General features: G+C 40.4%; 1 protein-coding gene across 1 annotated transcript; it reads left to right on the top strand.

The window, feature by feature from the left end:
- Positions 1-1,762: 1,762 nt before the first annotated feature.
- On the top strand, positions 1,763-7,512 carry pigh (phosphatidylinositol glycan anchor biosynthesis, class H). The gene is made up of 6 exons (XM_063001453.1): positions 1,763-1,846; positions 1,995-2,247; positions 3,511-3,720; positions 5,621-5,704; positions 6,412-6,494; positions 6,626-7,512. The coding sequence occupies exons 2-5, from the start codon at positions 2,068-2,070 to the stop codon at positions 6,475-6,477; spliced, it is 540 nt and encodes a 179-aa protein (XP_062857523.1). The 5' UTR covers positions 1,763-1,846; positions 1,995-2,067; the 3' UTR covers positions 6,478-6,494; positions 6,626-7,512.
- The last annotated feature ends 15,311 nt before the right edge of the window (positions 7,513-22,823 follow it).

Raw genomic sequence — 22,823 nt, 5'->3', positions numbered from 1 at the left:
AAGTGAAAATACTCAATTTTTAGACAATGATTTTAAATGTCTATCTAAATCATTTGTTACCCTAATGTACCCTAACCTGGAAAACTGTGTCTTCAGACTCTAATATACTAACTTTAAGGGGGGGAAAGACTGGAGATGCTTGTTTGAGGGTCTAATATTAGTTTTCACTCCTTTATCTTGGTTGGCACTAATCAGTTTAGTCAGATAGGCAAGTATATCTATATAAAGAGTAAGTCTATATAACTATGACAATTTGCCGCATCCAGAAGATCCACTACACTTCTATGCAATGCATAGAAAATTTGGCACTCGGGGTGATGTGTGCAAAGTGGGTCAGTATTGATCGCTGTTGTTTTAAGATTTAAAGAGTGTTGAAATCTTATTATTATAATTATTATGTACGAATAAACTGTTTACTGTCAGAGGATCAAAACGTATCTATATAAGTATATCTATTCTACTTTAGTCAGAAATGATCCATTAAGTCAGCTAGATCTGTAAAATACTTATATACATTAGGTATGCAATTACACTACAATATACATTATTACTTCTACTAATCTAGATATACACTACAGATTACACTAATATAGAATGATTTGTTCCAATCCTGATTTGCTTATACAACAAGCAAAACAAGCTCCTGTGCCACATATGTTACATAAACATCAAGACCTAGTGCTTGATTAACTCAAATATCTATACAGGTCTAAATAAAGCAGCTCCCACACTCTCATTGCCTTGGCTGGCACTGACCCCTCAGGTTGTGGGCAACTATGTTAGGTACCAAAGAAACATTAAAACAGAATACAGAGCTAATGCTGATCAGTACAATGTCTTAAATATCAAAACAGTGCTGACTGCAGTTTACTACATGTACTGTTTACCTTCAGCTTTTTGTCCCAGCCAGCATTAGCATACGTGTCAGGAAGAAAACATATCACCCAGTCTTTAACTAAGGTCGATGCCCACCAGCATTAAATCTGATTATATAATACAGAACACACTAACAGTCCCAGTGGAAGCCTGTACTGTAGGATTATTCAGACAATGTCTCTGTTACCCAAATTACATTAGTAAACACTGACCAGCACCAAAACAAGTCCTGTTCAGACAAAACAGCTTCAATATATTCCCTTAAACGTCAGGAATAACGTCAGGCGCTTTAGATTTTAAAAACGTCTCACTAATCATAAAGGAAGACTTATAATATATTTAAAAAATAAAAAGTAAAATAGTGTTCCAACCAGCTTGTTGGTTTCCCCTCCCCGGTAGATTTCTGTGTTGTTGCCAGCGATATTTTTCCCACCTGTTTTCCTTTATGTCCCTGAAAACCCGCCTCTTTTCTATGATTGGCTGATAATTCCGTCCTCGGTTGTTCAATTGGTCAGAGTTTGTAGCGTCTAAATGCCAACCAATCGCCTCTTAATTTGAAAAACGGGTGCGGAAAGAAAACGCGATTGTTCCCAGGTTTATCAGCTGATCGAGTTGTTTTTAATGCAAAGTCGCAAGGTTTGCCGGGATATGTAGTTTATACCCGAAGTATTAAACGCGTCCTGATATTTAACACATATTATATAATCTCGTTCACTGGTTTTCTATCAAAATAAACAGTTTAAGAGTTGTAATTTGCTTTGAATGAGAAATATTACATAATAACTGGCTTGCTTGATAATGATAAATCCGTGTTGTAAACTCAACTTCCCATAATGCAATGCAACGCACCGAGTTTCATTGCTGCACATTGCACAATGATAGACGTCTTATAAGATATAATTCAAGCTTCAAGGAAATATTAAATAGTTTAAATAGCATAATAATCATTCTGTGTTATTCAGCATGAGCAGTAAGTATAAACATGAGTTTGGTGTATAGCGTGTTTACAATGTGCACTGTTGTGTGTGTGTGTGTGTGTGTGTGTATAAACAGTTTATTGTTTAGTGTTAATTGTATGTGTAATGTGTGTTGTATACACTACTCTCTACTACTTTCAGCTTCTGGACACCTTCAGTCTTAAAAGCTGCTTTTCTGCACGAAAACTGTTCAAACCTACAAAAGTGGGACAACATGGCTGATCAACAAGACTTCACGGACATCAATGGAGAGAAGATTTCATTATCGAGTCAGAATTACACCCAGTTTTGTAGAGAGTTCACTGTCAGCTCTTCTAAACTATCATTATGGAAGGTGATGGTGTACACCTGCTGTGTGTGGCTATTCGCCTACACTGCATTCTTTATAACAGAGGTATGTTGCTTCACATGTTCCAGATACACACTGGAGAAAATGTGCCTAAAATAGGGAGTAAACAAGGTGCCAAATTCACACATAATTACTCTTTAGATTTTGGTCAGTTATTCACATTCACCTGTAAGGGTCATGATAGACTTGGGATGTCACTGATTCCTGCAACTGCTCTTTTTTGTGACTGTGAATGATTGGAACACACTGTGATTCCTTTATAGCCGTTTTCTCTTTTAATAACCATCAACAAACTTTAGGTAGAAATATGGTTGAATCCATGACCGTGTTACTTGGAAGCATTGATAGGGTTTAACGACATTTGTTGTTTTTTTCTCTCCCCTTTTTCTTCCTATTTAGCGCGTCCAATTGCCCGATTGCGTCATGCTTCCTCTCCACCAATGCCGATCCCCGCTCTGATTGAGGAGAACAAAGCTAACCCACGCCCCCTCCGACACGTGGGCAGCAGCCGTATGCATCTTATCACCTACACTTTGACGAGTGCAGTGCAGCTCAGCGTTGTGTACGGAGAGAACCACCCTGAGAGCACTCTTTCCTCATCTCTGTGCAGGCGCCATCAGTCAGCCAGCAGAGGTCGTAATTGCACCAGTCATGAGAGAGAGAGAGACCACATCCGGCTTAGTCCCACCCATATCTGAACAACAGGCCAATCGTGGTTTATGTGGCCGCTCAGCCTTAGCAGGCAGCCAGAGCTGAGATTCGATACGATGTATTTGAGATCCCAGCTCTGGTTCCAGCGTGTGTTTTTTACCGCTGCGCCACCTGAGCGGCAAGATGTTGCTTTTTTTTAAATGATTTAAAATCAAACAGTTACTTATATGTAATAACAATGGGAAGTAAAGATGTTACCCTTTTAAACTGTAATATTTTAGCCTCTGCTTTTTTACACCACACTGAGTCATGGAGTTGTCCCTAGAAATCTGTTTATTCTGTGGTCTTGCTCATTTTGAAGTTGAACATAGCAGAATCCAGTTTATCTAACTAATGTCCCAGAAACTGTGACCCTGCTCGGGGAAAGTGGTGGTAAAACAATAATGAATAAATGTTGTTAAATAAAATAACTCTTGAATATGACAGCTTTATAAATGCCACATACCTCTGCTACGTGTGTTCCATGGCACAATAAGGCTAGTATCTCCAGTACAAACAAAAGAAACAGATTTTAGACATTGAGCTAAAATGAGCATGTGGTGTTGTTTTTTTTATTTTGGCTAATGTTTCTCCTAAATTGTTTATTTTTTCCTTTAGAACACAGCAGTTCTGTCTAGTGCCATCATCGCCACTTTAGTTGGAATGGTGCTGTATGTGCATTTTATTAAGGTGGATCATGAGACGTTGCTGATTGTGGGCTCGCTAGGTGTCCAGCTGTCCTCCACTTATGCCTCCGGACGTGAGAGCACGACATTCATAGAAATGAGCAAGATCAAAGATATCGTTATCAACGAGGCCATCTACATGGTAAGCAATGTGATAATACAGTGTTATGATTTCATCACATTTTCATCACATGTGAAACTCCAGTGCTAAAAATATCAAAAGAAAAATGACATTTAAAATTAAATGTAAAATAACAGAGCATTTTTGCAGGATAGGTGTGGACTCCATTATTGAAAGAGTGGCTTTTTCGTAGTGTAGATAAGGTTGCAAGTTGTTACCAAATGAAAACCCTTGATGTGACAATGTAAACTGACCTGTTGATGTCTTGAATGTTGTAAGTCGTTAGACTTTTTGGAATATTGATGTACATAAACATTATGCTGGAACATTCTCAAAGCAGTTAGGTAAAAGTTTGTGTATCTGAATGTGGTATCTAAAGGATCTGACATTATTGGCTGTACTGTTGTGCTAGCAAATTTGTAGCATAACCCCAGGAAGCATTGTATACTGTGAAAAGGACTTATTTTGAGATCATATTTTTGTCATATGCATTATTCTTTTTAAAATGTAATCAATGTATGAGCATGTAAACTCTGGGCTTTGTTCTGCGGGAGCTGCTTGTTTGTTGTTAGATCTTTCTGCATCTGATCGGTGTAAAGTCATTTTTACCCTCAAAACTTTCAAAGACTCCTCAACGTCATTTTTAACAATATATATAAGTCATAAAATATCTAAATTATGAAATGGCTAATATGGATAGACTTAGGTGCTCGGGTGGAGCATCAGTAAATTATGCTAGGTCACTACCACTGTGGTCATGGGCTAGAATATCGGTCGGGCGTGTACATATAGACATGATTGGCTATGTCTGAGAAAGGGGGTGGCCAAGGACTCCATGGATTGCTGTCTGTCTGGGGTGTATTACTGCATTGCGGTTAGCCGTATTCCACCGTAACTCTGACCAGTGGTAATAACGTGAAAATGACAATGATGGTAATTATAGACTGTACCTCTGCTGTCCATATTAGAGCTGTAAGTCCTTAGATATGCTTATAAAAATATATATGATTTATTTTGTCCATCTGGAGGATCCCTGGAGCCTAATGTGTGCATGTAAAGTGAACAGTGTGTGACACAACACATTCTGAGCTGTCTAAGATGAGATAAGACAAGATTCCTTTATTGATCCCCATGGAGGAAATTCGAGTGTTACAGCAGCTCCAGTACAGTGTAAGTACAGTAAATAGAGTAAATAAAATAGAGTAGAATAAAATAAAAATAAGAACATTATAAAAAATATTAGCTATGAGATGCAATAACTATTATACTGTACATCGGTATGGTAATAACAACTATATAATAAAACACAATATATAATATATGTAAATATATACTGTACATGTGTGTGTATAATGAAATGTAGAGTCCAGTGCTGGAAAGTTTAATTGCTGATTGGGGGATGGATAAAGAAGCTCCCCAAAATAGGTTAGTGACAGAAAGATTGGTTTAAATTGTGTGTACTAGGCATTACTAGTCGTTTACTGAAGCATGGTCAAGTGTGAACGAAGTGTCTAAATCCCAGCATCGAGTGTAATTACCAGGATGGAAGATGTAGAAATGAAAGCAGGTCCATTAAAACAAGCACAGAGAAGCAAAAAAAAAAACTCTAAGAAATTAAACAGAATAAATTAGTAATTCCATTCTGATTACATTTTCTACATAGGCGCTTGGGTAGCGCTCCGGTCTATTACACTGAGACCCAGGTCCGAATCTCAGCGGTCCTACTGGCCGGCTAGACATTTTCTCAGACATGCAATGGATTTGCGTCCTGTCCATAGTGGGTTCATTCCTTGCATTCACTGATTCCACATGAAACCAGACCCATTGCGATCCTGACCAGAATAAAGCAGTTAAAGAAAAGGAAATGAATAAAATGACCACCCTATGTTTCTGAACCAACATGCTTGTATTTTATTTTCAGCAAAACATCATCTATTACTTGTGCATTTTGATAAAAGACTCAGCAGATCCGGATGGTGTCAGCAGTGTTGTACCTCTTTTTCAGGTCTGTATTCATTTTAATTCATGTATATTCATATACACTGATCAGCCATAACATTAAAACCACCTCCTTGTTTCTACACTCACTGTCCATTTTATCAGCTCCACTTACCATGTCAGGACCCCCACAGGTCATCTTCTAGACCTTCATCAGTGGTCACAGGACGCAGCCCACGGGGCGCTGTTGGCTGGATGTTTTTGGTTGGTGGACTATTCTCAGTCCAGCAGTGACAGTGAGGTGTTTAAAAACTTCAGCAGCGCTGCTGTGTCTGATCCACTCATACCAGCACAACACACACTAGCACACCACCACCATGTCAGTGTCACTGCAGTGCTGAGAATGATCCACCACCTAAATAATATCTGCTCTGTGGTGGTCATGTGGGGGTCCTGACCATTGAAGAACAGGGTGAATGCAGGCTAAAAAGCATGCAGAGAAACAGATGGACTACAGTCAGTAATTGTAGAACTACAAAGTGCTTCTATATGGTAAGTGGAGCTGATAAAATGGACAGTGACAAAACAAGGAGGTGGTTTTAATGTTATGGCTGATCAGTGTATATTGTCTTTGTGTCCAAAATTTTAAATGTTATTAGTGCATGACCATTTGCAGTGTTACCATCATTAGCACATGAATTGATGAACACTTTGAGTGGAAATTGTAACGTGTCAGCCTTTTAGTTTTTCTGAATGATTTGTGTTCTGTTTCAGAGTTCAAAGCCAAGACTGAATTGTCTGGTTCACGTGTACAAGAGCTGTCAGGAGATAATAGGGTAAACACGATGACGTACCAGGTAAGGGTATTGTGTAAAATTAGCACATCTGGTCCTGCCACATGCTCAGAATATTTGTCTAATTCCTAAGAATGTATTTAAAACCGTGTTTTCATTCACGAGAAATCCTGTTGTCCTTTATTTTTTTACAGTAAAGCCGTCTGACAAAGTAGAAGAGCCATCGTAAACTGTGCCAGCTTTTCATTCTGTCTTCTCCTAATGCATAAATGAGGGTTTTTGCAATAAACTGGAGCTGTATTATTATTATTAATATTTTAAAGCACTATTAGGTCAATTCCAACTCCTGGACAGTGTAATCTAGACATTTCTTTCCTTTTAAAGTTAATCAAATGTATAAGAAACTAACCAAACTAAATTTATTCTGTAACTCCTTTTGTTTTTGACATTATAAACTACTAATGGAAATTTGTTTGTTAAGGATCATGTTGAATTAAATTTGTTTAAACTTCGCTAACATGGCATACACAAAATGTCTTTCCGACTGGGCTGGGAAACAGCATGAACAACGATTGGCTGTTGTTCAGGGTTAGAGGGTAAAAAGTCGGATCATAGGTCCTCATAACTGGTGCGACTGCGGCCCCTGCTGGCTGACTGATGGCGCCTGCACAGGGCTGAGGAATAATGCTGATAGGGGTGTGGCCCTCTGTACACAGTGCCCGTGAAGTGTATGAACTCGACTCGTGCGGGTGAAAAATGCAGTCTGTACTGACTGTACGTGCCGGAGGGGGCGAATGTCAGTTGAGAGGCGTCCTCAGTCAGCGGTGAAGGGTCGAATCAGTATAGAGGACGCAATCAGGGTAATTGGACACGACAAGATTAGGGGAGAAAAATTATATAAAAAAAAGATAAGAAAATAACTTGGCGAAGAAATTCTTTTCTTGGAAAGAAATTACATGTCATAAGCTTTTTTTATTTTTTTATTTTGACCCTTAAACTCTAAATATTCCAACATTTGTTAACTAAAAATGCATAGACAAATTAGAATTTGTATTTTAAATAAAATATAAAGTCTAATGAGTGCTTGAGTGGTGCAGTGGTCTTTACTCTAACCCAGGTTTCTGGTTCAAATGAATGGCAGTGGTGCTATCGGCCAGACAGACGTCTTCACAGATATGATTGGTAAGATACAGTATTGGGTGGATGGCCGAAGCCCTGCAATTAACTGGCGCCCTGGTTAGGGTATTCTTGCCTGAAGTCCAACACGGTTTTGTAAGTGTTCTGCTCAATGGCAGCTATTAAATGTGGTCATGATATTTTATTTATTTATTATTTTTCTTTTTACTTTAGATAAAAACTGCACGACGCATGCGCAATACAGCGGCAGATTCATGCACTTAGCGTTTGACAAACTAATCTTTTCATAGTTGGATGATTGTGATGTGTTTTTTAAAATCATTTTTTAAAATCTGCTATTATAAATGAACTGTTATTTTATACCTAGTCAGTTCAGTCAGACGTTTATAAGAAATGCAAACACAAATTGGGACTGGACTGGACTGGACTAGCCCAGCTAACGGAACAGTTAACTGATTTACATTGATTTAAAGAGGTCATAAGATGCACCACTGTAAGACTAAATTCATTGATTCCTACTAAACAGTTTTGCTTTATATAATATTTTATTTAATAATATATTTAAGATAAACTATTATTTTTCATGATATTATAAAAACTGCATTAAAAACTGCGGTTATGAGCCGCTCAGTGTGTGTGTGTGTGTGTGTGTGTGTTGCAAATAAATGTGCAAAGTTAAACAGATTCTCTCTCTGCCTGAAATCTCCTTCATCCAATATATCAGAGACAGAGGGATTAACATTGTCTGTAGTTATGTTAAAAGTATGTTAAAGTAACATTTAAAACATTTAAAAATGTTTTTTGGGTTTGTTCTTTAACTTGTATTAAATGTCTTGAGAATATTAAGAAAACTGACAAAAAACTGGACAAAATAACGTTGAAGGAACGTTCTAATAAAACATTCATACAACCAAAATGGAACGTTCAGAGGACCTTATTTAAAATGTTAAAATTTAAAATACTTAGAACATTCCAAGACAACGTTCCCAGAACGTTAAATTATGGTTGCAAATGAGGTTTAGGTAACGATCTATGAACGTTTTCATAACTTTAAAAAAACGTTCTGAGAACATCAAGAAAACTGGACAAAATAACGTTGAGGGAACATTCCAATGCAACGTTCCCACAACCAAAATGGAACGTTTGGGGAACGTTCTCAGAACGTAATTTTGTTAGCTGGAGGTACACCTCTGCTGTACTGGTTCATACTGGAAATGTACAAAAGTTGCAACTTGAAGAATATTAAACTTTATTTTACTTATTCAACCTTTATTTACAATAAATATCTTTTAAAAATCGCATTTTAGCATGAAAATACATTTTGAATGTTGGCATCATATGTCCACTAGAGGGAGATCGTGTACCTGTTCGACATTTTGTTAGGTCAGTAGTGTTAAAACGGTGTAAACAAACTAAAATTATACTTTATTTTGTTTAATGTGTTTAATTTAGGTTTTTCAAACACATAACCCAATGTTCTGGTTGATTATGACAGTAAAAACAAAAGCACAGTCTTTTACACGTTACCCATGTTTAGATATATAAGCACAAAAAGCCACCAGCCGTAGTCAGTTATGAATAATAAAGGAATTGGGGGAGGGGGGTGATGGACCCTATCCCAGATGTTCAATGGGCGCAAGGCACACAGTAACACCCTGGACGAGGCGCCAGTCCATCGCGGGGCAGACACACATACACACACACACCCATTCACCTATAGGGCAATTCAGTGCCTCCAATTAACCTGACCGCATGTTTTTGGACTGTGGGATGAAAACCCACACAGACACGGGGAGAACATGCTAACTCCGCACAGAAAGGACCCGCACCACCCCACCCGGGGATCGAACCCAGGACTATCTTGCTGTGAGGTGACAGTGCTACCCACTTGGCCATCGTGCTGCCTTGTAGAACTTTCTACACCACCGAATTATTAATTGTTGTTGCTGTGTGTCTAATTTTACTTCTGCAGGAATCATTTTAACTTAACACTCACGTAACATTTAGTTACAACTGTAAATAATCAAAGCCCACCCCAAAGAAACAAAGATGTTAAGGAAATAAAGGATAAACTCTTCTACAAAGGTAGATTTTGCTTTAAGTAAAGTCTTTACTATACAGTAAATAATCAAAGAAAATGAATGATTTAGTATACTGTATGACCTAAAGTTGGGTTACAACATTAAGAAGCAATGCAGTAATGCATATAAGAAGATTTTACAGTCCAGGTACTCCTCTAGAGAAATCATTGTGAGTGTTGTCCGGTAGTTCCGAACTTTCCTGCCCGTGCTCATGGGAGAACGCCCACAATTGTGTCCAGAGGCTTTAGCAGTATTATCAGGACAACGAAGATGAAGGCTGGGACAACTGTGACTGAAAGAAGACCCAAACTGCAAGCTGTCCGGACGGTCGGTTGTAATCCAAGAACAAAATTAGGCAGGTTTGCAATGAATTAAAGGCTTGACATGCAGAGCAAGGTTGCTGCTGGCTGATTGTCCACTTCATGATGTGACGTACATTTTAATAGGAAACAGATCAGACTGCAGGCCGGTCAGTCAAGCACTCTGGCATTGGCTGTGTGTTGCATACTGAATACTACATGAGAGCGGGTAGTGTGTCCGAAAACGTAGTATTCATTAAACAGTACATGAAAAGTACTGTGATACTTATATGAAGATTACTGAGCATCCAAGGACTTCATGACTGGGCTCCAAGATGCACTGTTGACCAAGAAGGACAGGAAGAATGGACTGGAATACACCAGAAGAAATTTGGACACAATTCTGGAACACAGTTCTATGGAGTGAATTAAAATAAGAACTGTTTGGTGAAAAACTTTCCCCATGGTTAAATATGGATTCACAGAAATACCAAGGCATTTTGAAGGGTAATCTGGTACCAGATACCAGGGGACAACTTCAGAGCTCTTATAGAGGTGGGACCACTGTTTTGACAGCATTTTTGTCAGGTGATCATAATATTGTGGCTCAAGAGCCCCATGTGACTTCAGCCTCTTGCAGGGGGTTCAGTTAATCAGTTACCAGTGTCGGTGGGATTTATCATTGAAGCTTACAAATTATACAATGTATAGGAATTGAATGAGGTCTGGTTGGGCTTTGCTGAGGTCTCCAGCATGGTCGCAATTGTGCCAAACTGCTGGAAGGATTGAGCTAATCCGCCCCCTCTGTTCCCTGGTGAGCCGGCAGTAATTAATTGTGCGAGGTCTTTTGTAAGGAAGTGTTTTCTGTGTGTAGGAGACTGCATGAATATTGTTGATGTAATCAGATCATACTGGTTTGATTTGAGATTATGTAACTGTACTCACCTTGCTGGGTTCATGCTGGTTAATGTGATATAAAAAGGTTTACAATATTAAGCAGAATAAGCAGTGGGTGGGGTTTTTTTTTGTTGTAGCTCTACAAGGCTTTTAAATTGGCCTTTAGCCTGGAGCTCTGCATTTCTATTTTCTTAAATGAGGTGACGATTATAAAGCCTCTCATTCCCTGCCTTAGCCTTCCTCACCCACCCCTGGGCCTAATTCATACTTACTCACATAGAGCAACATTAAATGTGATTAGTTTAACTACCATCATTACAGCTGTTACAGTAATTATTTCATTACTTTGCTTCTAAGAACACGTAGGCCACGGCAGTCTGTGTAGACGCCCGGCCGGCTGATAACAATGCTGAGATTCACACCCGGATCTCAGCGATGGAGGGCTAGCATAATAAACCACTGAGCACAGCTATACAATTGTTGTTAGTTATTATGAATGACTATATTCAGTGACTTCTTCTATTCATTCCCCATGAATAGGATATTTTGACCGCACCAGTTAAAAACGTGCATGGAACAGTGGTCCCTTGCCAAGGTCTGAAAGAAGACCCAAACTGTAAGCTGCCTGAATGGTCAGTTGTAATCCAAGAACCAGAAATAGGCAGGTTTGCCATGAATTAAAAGCTACTCAACAGTCCAAGGTTGCTGCTGTCTGATCGTCCACATGATGTGCCATACGTTTTAATGGGAAACAGATCAGACTGCAAGTGGGTCAATCAAGCACTCTGGCATTGGCTGTGTCCAAAATTGCATACTGAATAGTACGTGAGAGCTGGTAGTGTGTCCGAATACAGAGTATTCATTAAACAGTACGTGAAAAGTACCCAGATGACCTACTGCATGGGCAGCTATTCTTAAATATGCAAACACAGCACACTGCGGTCCGATAATCTGTCCCATAATTCAACTGGAGCTGCAAAGGCGTTCGAAGTGGAAGACAAAAATGAAAAATGTTATGATTAAGTACAACCCTGAATAACGTTACGAGTAGCTTAGTGGAGGACGAGGACGTACGAGGTTGCATGCGTACCGCACACTTGCGTACTGAAAGAGCATAGCTCGAATTTAGTACATACTGTTTAAGTATGGGGCAAGAAGGTCCCCAGGCGGGGCGGTCCGGGTCCTTTTTGTGCGGAGTTTGCATGTTCTCCCTGTGTCTGCGTGGGTTTCCTCTGGGTGCTCCGTTTTTCTCCCACAGTCCAAAAACATGCAGTCAGGTTAATTGGAGACACTGAATTGCCCTATAAGTGAATGTGTGTGTATGTGTGTGTCTGCCCTGCTGATGGTTACTGTGTGCCTTGCGCCCATTGAAAAGCTGGGATAGGCTCCAGCACCTCCCCGCAACCCTAATTGGATAAGCGGTTAAGAACTGCAGGGCAGTTGTAGTCTAGCGATTAAGGTACTGGACTAGTAATTGAAAGGTCACTGGTTCAAGCCAAATAACTGCCAGGTTGTCACTGTTGGGCCCTTGAGCAAGGCCCTTAACCCTCAATTGCGCAGACAAATTACTGTCACGGTACTGTAAGTTGCTTTGGACCAAATGAATGAATGAATGAATGAATGTTTAAGTATGCGAATTCGGATGCAGCCACTGTCTTTTAACGGCAGCATGAGTTTTATATCTATCTTTCACTGATAACAATCTGAATGGTAATTTTCACCTTTGGCATTGAGAACCTGACTTTTGTTTTCCCTGAAAACCCTGAAACCTGGACTCGTCTGACCACAGAGCCCCTTTTTGTGCTCAGGCCCAGAGAACTTTACAGTGTATCTGCACAAAATTGCTGTATGGCTTACTTATGGGTACAGAAAAAGCACAACCCCAGTGGACTCTGGAGCAGGGAAACTAATTCAGCAGCCGAGTGCAGGCTGTTAGGATAGCAAAATTTCATTTTGTACCTGTGTATAGTGACTTCACAACAATGTCTATGTTTTGTGTGTCTACAAACGTTTTAGTCATGTAGCTTTTCATGATATCAGTTTCACCCGGCCGTCTGCAGAACAGCTGCTGCGTCGTCTGCGCGCTGGACATTTAAAAGTCAGCGATCCGTTTCTGACTCATATAAGTGACTACATGAACCTGTCTGCTTCTTTCTCTCAGCTGCTGAACCCTGCAGTGTTGGTAAAGCCGCTCTAGGCCCTGCCCCGCCCTGCTGTGTATATAATGACCTGTTTCGATTTCGGGCTCACGCCGTCTTCAAAAGCGGAGCCGTTCGACAGGTTTTCCTGTTCTAAAATAGGAAGGAGAAACAACCATTTGTTCTGCGTTCTTTGTATTTCCAGCAGAACGTTCGGACGATCTCGAGTGTGTCCATCATCGGTTATTAAGACGTCGCACAGTTGTTCCTCGTGCTCGCCCTTGAAACACGCCCGGACAAGAATAGACTCAGCGGTCAGAGGTCAATACCCCGATTTTTTTCCCCCTCTTGTTTCTTCCCATGTGCCTTCATCTGGTTATTCTGACCATTTGGAGTTCTTGTGAGGGGCAGAGTCTGACCAGAGGGGTGAAATTTCACGGGGTGTGTGAACCCACTGTGAAGCTTCTTACAACAGGATAATCACCCCTACTGGAGGTGCGAACTGCCCAGGAACTTACAGAGAGGAGGGGGGCACCACATTTTGACACCTCTCCAGCCTTCTTTACCTAAACACACACACTCAAACTCAAACTCAAAAGAAGCTTTATTGGCATGACAAATAAGTACATTCGTATTGCCAAAGCAAGTTACAGGGAAATATAAAAATAAAAATAAGAAAGAACAAAAATATACAGAACAGTTACATGTGCAAAAATATTATAAAATAGAATAAAATATTAATAAAAACAGTGCAAAAATAATAACAATAAAAATTATAATATTTACATTAATGAGGTAGAAAAACGATCAGTTTGTGTGTGCGTGTGTGTGTGTGTGTGTGTGTGTATGAGACATGGTCACCCACTGTCCCTCACCTGGTGACAGGTGTGTGTATAGAGTGCTGCTAGTGTGCAGCTCTCTCTGTGCTCCCCCAGTAGGTGGGGCAGTTTGTCGGGGTCTGGGAGGGAGGTGAAGTTGGGGATGATGTTATTAAATTTAGGGAAGAATTGGGAGCGGACGTGGTGGTACTTGGTACACCGGGTGAGGAAGTGCAGCTCCGTCTCTACTGTACTGAGAGTGCAGTGCTGACACAACCTCTCCTCCCGGGGCAGCCAGGACCGGGTGTGTCGCCCCGTCTCCACGGCCAGGTCGTGTGCGCTCAGTCTGTACCTCGTCAGGGTGTTTCTTAATTTAGGGTCGGATACTGCGCTCAGATAATCTGCTGCACTGTAGTGTCTGTTTAGGGCCAAATAACAAATAACAACAAATAACAACAAATAATAATAATAATAAATAACAACAAATAATAAATAACTGCATTTTACTTTGAGTTTTAGTTTTAGTTTCCCAATAATTCAGATATTTAGTTCTGAGTTTTTGTGTAATTTGGTTTATTCTAATTGGATTTACAGATTTCTCCTGTTCCTGAGTCTTTATTGTGTTAGTGTGTGTTAGTGGTGTGTCGGCGTGTGTTATTACAGTGTCTGTGTGTGTTATTAGTGTATCGGTGTGTGTTAGTGGTGTATCTGTGTGTGTTAGTGGTGTATCTGTGTGTGTTAGTGTGTATCTGTGTGTGTTATTACAGTGTCTGTGTGTGTTAGTGGTGTATCTGTGTGTGTTAGTGGTGTATCTGTGTGTGTTAGTGGTGTATGGGTGCAGTGACTCAGGACCAGTTGGATGAGGGGACTGGTATGTTTGCTCAGCTCTTGGTGTTTCAGGGCTTTATAATGATAAGATTGGGGGTCGCTCTTATTTAGATGGTTCCAGAAGTTGATTGTTCTTCTCTGTATGTTGATAATTAGTGGAAATCGGCCTAATTCTGCCCTGCACGCATTGTTCGTGGTGTGTCTGTGCACCTTTAGGATGCTTTTACAGAACTCTGTGTGCAGGGTCTCTAATGGATGTTTGTCCCAATTATGGAATTGATGGTGTGTAAGCGAACCCCAAACTTCACTGCCATATTGAGCAACTCAAACAGCAGCAATAGATGAGCGATCGTCTCTGACTTTACATCTACAAGGTGGACCAACTAGGTAGGAGTGTCTAATAGAGTGGACAGTGAGTGGACACAGTATTTAAAAACTCCAGTAGCGCTGCTGTGTCTGATCCACTCATATCAGCACAACACACACTAACACACCACCACCATGTCAGTGTCACTGCAGTGCTAAGAATGATCCACCACCTAAATAATACCTGCTCTGTGGTGGTCCTGACCATTGAAGAACAAGGTGAAAGGGGGGAAACAAAGCATACAGAGAAACAGATGGACTACAGTCAGTAATTGTAGAACTACAAAGTGCTTCTATATAGTGAGTGTAGAAACAAGGAGGTGGTTTTAATGTTATGGCTGGTCAGTGTATATAAAAAGTTACAGATATTTGAGGGATCTTCAAAAAGTTCCCTCACTTTTATATTGCGGTTATAAGCGGTGAGGGTAGGAGGGAGGAGGAGTAATCGGTCGTGTCTGAGAGACTGAGAGACGCTTATAGTCCGGATTTAGCTCCATCTTATTTCCACCTTTTTGGACGCTCAAAGAAGCTTTAATGGGAAGAAGATTTTCATGTGATGATGATGTGAAAGCAGTTCTGCATCAGTCGCTACAAGCTCAACCAAAAACATTTGTTGCTGACGGCATTAAAAAGTTGGTACGACGCTGGGAAAATGCATCGGAAGGTGACGATGTAGAAAAGTTATGGGGTTTGTTTTTGAAATTCTTAATAAATAGAGTTTAAATAACACACACACACACACGCATATTCAGACATCCTCATGTCACGCGTTCAGGGACTTTCCCAAAGTAATAACTGCACCATAACCGTCGGAGCTTATTTACGTCCCAATAAACTCTCTCTGGAATTAACACGTGGGCAGCTGATGGACGGTCAGAAGCACCTCTGATCCCTCTGTGTTTGTGTAAACAGAGTAAAAGCTGTCGAGTGTTTGTGTAGGTGAAAAGTTTGTGTTTGTACACGCCGAGCTGTTTTCAGGGCCTCAGCGTTTCCAAGCAAGTGCTTTCACTGGAAGGACAGTTAAAGTGATCCAGAACGAGTTCAACAAACAAAAACGTCAAGATGATGATATCGAATGGGTCAAGTGGATACGCTTTTTGAGTGGACGTGATTTTTAAATGGTTAACCCGTCTTGGATGGCTCATACAGAGGCTCAGACTGCTGTTGTCACATGAAATCTCACATCTCAAAGCAGGTCATTTTTATTTAAATTAGATAGATAGATAGATAGATAGATAGATGGATGGATGGATGGATGGATGGATGGATGGATGGATGGATGGATGGATGGAAGGACGGACGGACGGACGGACAGATGATAGATAGATAGATAGATAGATAGATAGATAGATAGATAGATAGATAGATAGATAGATAGACAGACAGATAGATAGATAGAAAGACAGATAGACTGACAGACCGATAGATAGACAGATAGATAGATAGACAGATAGATAAACAGACAGATAGATAGATAGATAGACAGACAGATAGATAGATGATAGACAGACAGATTGATGGATCACTTTATTAATCCCTTAGGGAAAGCCAGTTATTACAGCAGCTCAAGATACATTAAAGCAAAAAGTATTAAAGTACACACGTATTAATGGTTTTAATTAATGGTTTGTTACTGTGCCAGTCCTTCTCCTCGGTTCGAGACTTGGCGTTGCCACCAGTCGGCTGGGCGCCATCTAGCCGGCATAATTGGCAGTGCCTGCAGCAGACACTAACTGGCCACCGTGTCTGCTAGGGCGATATGACTATGTGGGTGGGGACTTTAAACGCTGTGCAAGGACCCTGATTAGCAGATAGAGGCGCCTGTGCAGAGCGCATGAGTGAATAGAAGGGGTCCACTAGGACTGTACACGTGTCGGAGGAGGCGTGAGCAGCAATATACCCTCCTCAACTGCAATCAGGGACCCACCAGCAGCAGAAGACAAATTGACTACACTAAATCGAGAGAGAAAGGGAGAAAATGCAGAAATAAAATAGAAAAAAATGAAATAAATTATCATTGATGTTTAATTTATATAAAGGTGCAATTATACAAAGGTGTAACTGTCTCATTTATCTGTAAATTTGAACTTGTCAGGGACAGTTTAGTTTAATAGCCTGAGGCTAACTGTGTTAGCTTAGTAAGCCAAAACTGCGATGACTTAATCATGTCTGAATAATCTGCCTAATGAGTTTGATGTCTAATTAGAATCCTCTTTATTGAGGCAGCTGATCAGGTAGGCAGAAGGCAGCAATGCAGCTCACTAGGTTTTCAAACAGACCCCCTATTTCTATTTTAATTACGGTGGATATATTATTTTTTAATTATTTATCTCATATTTTTTTTAAATCAAATAATCGATCATATCGGTTGTGCTGAAGCATCAGTTACTGGTGCTTTCTGAAACCCTGATACTGCAGATGTTGCCAATGGCTGTTAAACTCCTTTCATTTTCTATGCAAAATAATTCAACCTCAGACATGTTAAGGCACGATTACTTGGCGTGACTCCCTATTGTGTTACCAACGTGAAAAAAGCCTGGCAGGGTAAATTAATGGGATTGTAAATTGATCTGGCTTGATATTTACTTAAAGTACAGAGTTTATGTTTACACAGACAGGCACATATGCACCTCTTTGCACATCCATCTACAACTTTTTTTTAATCTTTGCACTGTAGTACACTTTATAATTAATACTTTATAATTAATACTTTACAGTCTATACCAGCCTTACGATGTATACCAAAATAACACCTCCATATGTACCCACAGGCCCTGTTGTTAAAGCGTGTTGTTGTGATTATGCAGGTGCTTGTTTGTATGATGTGAATCTTTATAGTGAGTACTATTATTTTTGATCTATGTAACTTACTACAGAGGCTTTAATTTCCTTCGGGATTAATAAAGTATCTATCTGTCTGTCTGTCTATCTATCTATCTACAGTGTATCACAAAAGTGAGTACACCCCTCACATTTCTGCAAATATTTCATTATATCTTTTCATGGGACAACACTATAGACATGAAACTTGGATATAACTTAGAGTAGTCAGTGTACAACTTGTATAGCAGTGTAGATTTACTGTCTTCTGAAAATAACTCAACACACAGCCATTAATGTCTAAATAGCTGGACACATAAGTGAGTACACCCCACAGTGAACATGTCCAAATTGTGCCCAAATGTGTCGTTGTCGCTCCCTGGTGTCATGTGTCAAGGTCCCAGGTGTAAATGGGGAGCAGGGCTTTTAAATTTGGTGTTTTGGGTACAATTCTCTCATACTGGCCACTGGATATTCAACATGGCACCTCATGGCAAAGAACTCTCTCAGGATGTGAGAAATAGAATTGTTGCTCTCCACAAAGATGGCCTGGGCTATAAGAAGATTGCTAACACCCTGAAACTGAGCTACAGCATGGTGGCGAAGGTCATACAGCGGTTTTCCAGGACAGGTTCCACTCGGAACAGGCTTCGCCAGGGTCGACCAAAGAAGTTGAGTCCACGTGTTCGGCGTCATATCCAGAGGTTGGCTTTAAAAAATAGACACATGAGTGCTGCCAGCATTGCTGCAGAGGTTGAAGACGTGGGAGGTCAGCCTGTCAGTGCTCAGACCATACACCGCACACTGCATCAACTCGGTCTGCATGGTCGTCATCCCAGAAGGAAGCTGACGCACAAGAAAGCCCGCAAACAGTTTGCTGAAGACAAGCAGTCCAAGAACATGGATTACTGGAATGCCCTGTGGTCTGACGAGACCAAGATAAACTTGTTTGGCTCAGATGGTGTCCAGCATGTGTGGCGGCGCCCTGGTGAGAAGTACCAAGACAACTGTATCTTGCCTACAGTCAAGCATGGTGGTGGTAGCATCATGGTCTTGGGCTGCATGAGTGTTGCTGGCACTGGGGAGCTGCAGTTCATTGAGGGAAACATGAATTCCAACATGTACTGTGACACTCTGAAACAGAGCATGATCCCCTCCCTTCGAAAACTGGGCCTCATGGCAGTTTTCCAACAGGATAACGACCCCAAACACAACCTCCAAGATGACAACTGCCTTGCTGAGGAAGCTGAAGGTAAAGGTGATGGACTAAACCCAGTTGAGCACCTGTGGCGCATCCTCAAGTGGAAGGTGGAGGAGTTCAAGGTGTCTAACATCCACCAGCTCCATGATGTCATCATGCAGGAGTGGAAGAGGATTCCAGTAGCAACCTGTGCAGTTCTGGTGAATTCCATGCCCAGGAGGGTTAAGGCAGTGCTGGATAATAATGGTGCTCACACAAAATATTGACACTTCGGGCACAATTTGGACATGTTCACTGTGGGGTGTACTCACTTATGTTGCCAGCCATTTAGACATTAATGGCTGTGTGTTGAGTTATTTTCAGAAGACAGTAAATCCACACTGCTATACAAGTTGTACACTGACTACTCTAAGTTATATTCAAGTTTTATTTCTATAGTGTTGTCCCATGAAAAGATATAATGAAATATTTGCAGAAATGTGAGGGGTGTACTCACTTTTGTGATACACTGTATCTACCAGACTGACACCTATCTATCTGTCTGTCTATCTATCTATCTATCTATCTATCTATCTATCTATCTATCTATCTATCTATCTATCTATCTATCTATCTATCTATCTATCTATCATACTGACATGTATCTATCTGTCTGTCTGTCTGTCTATCTGTCTGTCTGTCTGTCTGTCTGTCTGTCAGCCCATCCGTCCATCCGTCCGTACGACCGTACATCCATCCATCCATCCATCTATCATCTATCTATCTATCTATCTATCTATCTATCTATCTATCTATCTATCTATCTATCTATCTATCTATCTATCTATCTATCTATCTATCTATCTATCATCTATCTGTTTATCTATCTATCTATCTATCTGTCCGTCCGTCCGTCCGTCCGTCCGTCCATCCGTCCATCCATCTATCTATCTATCTATCTATCTATCTACACGTATACTGATGAGCCAAAACATTAGAACCACCCCAACATTAGGGCAACTTGATCATGATGAAAAGGTTGGAGAAAAGCCACAATGGAAGTGTATTATATTTAAATATCTAAAATATACAGTAAGTGGGGAGATACTTGTATAGTAAGGGACACTTGTTTACCTGAAATGTCTGATATGTGATATTGCCATTTTTTTACTTAGACGTAAATAAATAGATGAAAATCTAAGAGAATAATCATTTTTAAACAATTTGCTTTCGTATTAACATTTATTTTAGTCTCTTAATCTCATTTATACTCTTCCTACTATAATTAAATTACCCAGAGTCGCCAGAGGAGGATGGGTTCAGTTTGGTTTCCAGTTTCCGAGTTTTATTTCAATGTTTATCCATGACAGCATTACTATTAGCGAGGGATTAGACCCAGTGTGTGTACACTGCCCCAGTGACATTAACTGTTGTTAAAAATGCTACACAAATAATTTTGTATTGAATTAAGGTTTTGGGAGACGGGTTTAGACAATGGGGGTTTGTGTTTAGGTGTGGATCAGCTTATCTCTTAGCCCGAAGGCTGGGGTGTTTCGGAGGGAAACCCCACAGTGCGGGAAGGGCGCTGGAACCCCACCGAGCATCTAAGCGACAGTTTTTACACCCCCGCTCCTCTTCAATCGAACCGACAGAGCATGAAGGGCTGAAACAAGCTTGCTTCATTATTTAATGGCTGTGCGAACACGACTGGAAAGGTGCCACTAACTGCCATCAGCAAAAGAGGAATCAATTAGTAAACAAGATCATTATACAATATTACAAATAATATACTCACTTGTCAGGTGTGTCTCTGTAAATAAATACTACAAAATATGTTACTACTCTGTAAATTTGTCCCCTCAATTTCACTTAACTGGTCACTGCTGCACTTTAATTGTAATATATGTAAATAATTAATATCTTTTGGTTAGATGCTACTGCATTTCATTGGCTCTGCACAATGACCATAAAGTTTAATCTAATTTAATCGAATCAGTGGCGTTTTCTCCAGCCTGTGCAAAACAAGCCAGTAGGTAGATTATTTTAGCTGTCAGTAAGTAAATGGGTGAGTGTAGATCTGCCTTATCACCTTGTCCAGGGAGAGATTCTTACCTTGTGTCTGTTGTTTTCGGGTAAGACTCTGGACCCACCAAAACACTTTGAAGGGTTGCTAACCCTCCTAGATTGACCTAAACTGTGTTGTTGTGATTATACAGTTACTTGTTTGTATGATGTGAATATTTGTAGTGTGTACTATTACTATTGATTTATGTAACTTGCTACTGAGGCCTTAATTTCCTTTGGGATTAATAAAGTATCTATCTATCAGGGAAGTGATAGCTCAGTGGTTAAGGTACTGGACTAGTAAACAGAAGGTTGACGGTTCAAGCCCCGCCACCACCAAGTTGTCACTGTTGGGTCCCTGAGCAAGGCCCTTAATCCTCAATTGCTCATCGTGTTCAGCTCATTGTGTAAGTCGCTTTGGATAAAAACGTCTGCTAAATGCTGAAAATGTAAAATATCTATCTATCGTCTAATATATCTATCTATTCATCCATCCATCCACCCATCTATCTATCTATCCATCCATCCATTTATCTATCCATCTATCTATCTATCTATCTGTCCGTCCGTCCGTCCGTCCGTCCGTCCGTCCGTCCGTCCATCTATCTATCTATCTATCTATCTATCTATCTATCTATCTATCTATCTATCTATCTATCTATCTATCATCTATGTGCTAGACGTGTACGTGATCATAAGGTTGCCAGTTTGAGCCCCACCACTGCCAAGTTACCACTGTTGGGCCCCTGAGCACAGCCCTTAACCCTCACTTGCTTAAATAATAAGTCGCTTTGGATAAAAACGTCTGCTAAATGCTGCAAATAAGAATGTAAATGAAATGCTTGAGGTGGTGGTCTAGCCCCGTAGGTTTTCCTAATGTTGTTTCTGAGAATTTCAGAAAGTAAAATCTTTCTAATTAATGATAAAATAAATGTTTTTTAATGTATAAAACCAGCTTTATTGCAGGGCATCACACTTACTCTTTCATTTACTCACTCATTCACACCTAGAGACAGTTTAGAGGAAAGTCTGGTATGACAACCAACCAAATGGACCAGATTTATTTAGTTCAGACTCATTTGTGTATACAATTACATTCCATTGTTTCGGGGTGAAGGCAGAGCCGGGACGTATCCCACAAAGCCCACGGGGGGACTTAAACACAGTGGTTTCTCAAATATCCACCTCGTGTTTCTGATTCCGCGGCCGTCCCTCAGGAGGTGTATTTAAGAGGATCACTGCTGTGCTTTTGAAAAAAACCCCGTCCATCCCCCACGGCCCTCCGAATAACACAACCGGCATCAGATAGCTTTCACCTCTCGCCGCTCCGACTTCAGGTTTTCATTAGAATTTTGGCTCCGATCTTGCTTTGTAAACAGCGCGCCGGCCTGTCGGCCCTGCTGAGGTGCTGAAGCAGGTGTGTTAGCTCTGCACGTGACCTGGAAACCAACGGCCATGTTCCACAACTTTTCAATTAATGTAGCCCTGAAGTTCTGCTCCCTCCCCGAGTCTCCACTGTGCCTGAAAAACGATTCAACCCCCTCAATCCCCCCATCAGCAACCTTTTAACAATTTAGTGAATAAAATAAATATATATTTAAAATCTTTATACCCCTTATTATTGTACATCTACGTATATTAAATGAGAGTATAGAAACACCCTTTTTTATTTACAAGTACAAGTACACCGATCAGCCATTAAAACCACCTCCTTGTTTCTACACTCATTGTCCATTCTATCAGCTCCACTTACCATATAGAAGA

Source organism: Trichomycterus rosablanca, chromosome 9 (assembly GCF_030014385.1).
Source record: "Trichomycterus rosablanca isolate fTriRos1 chromosome 9, fTriRos1.hap1, whole genome shotgun sequence".
NCBI lineage: Eukaryota > Metazoa > Chordata > Actinopteri > Siluriformes > Trichomycteridae > Trichomycterus > Trichomycterus rosablanca.
This window is presented reverse-complemented; position numbering and strand designations above follow the sequence as displayed.

What these genes read in the sequence shown, in the direction of transcription:
- pigh (XM_063001453.1), top strand. Translation starts at nt 2,068, where the DNA reads ATGGCTGATCAACAAGACTTCACGGACATCAATGGAGAGAAGATTTCA. An exon ending in TCAACGAGGCCATCTACATG is followed by an intron (nt 3,721 to 5,620) that starts GTAAGCAATGTG and finishes TTTTATTTTCAG; the next exon opens with CAAAACATCATCTATTACTT. An exon ending in GTGTTGTACCTCTTTTTCAG is followed by an intron (nt 5,705 to 6,411) that starts GTCTGTATTCAT and finishes GTTCTGTTTCAG; the next exon opens with AGTTCAAAGCCAAGACTGAA.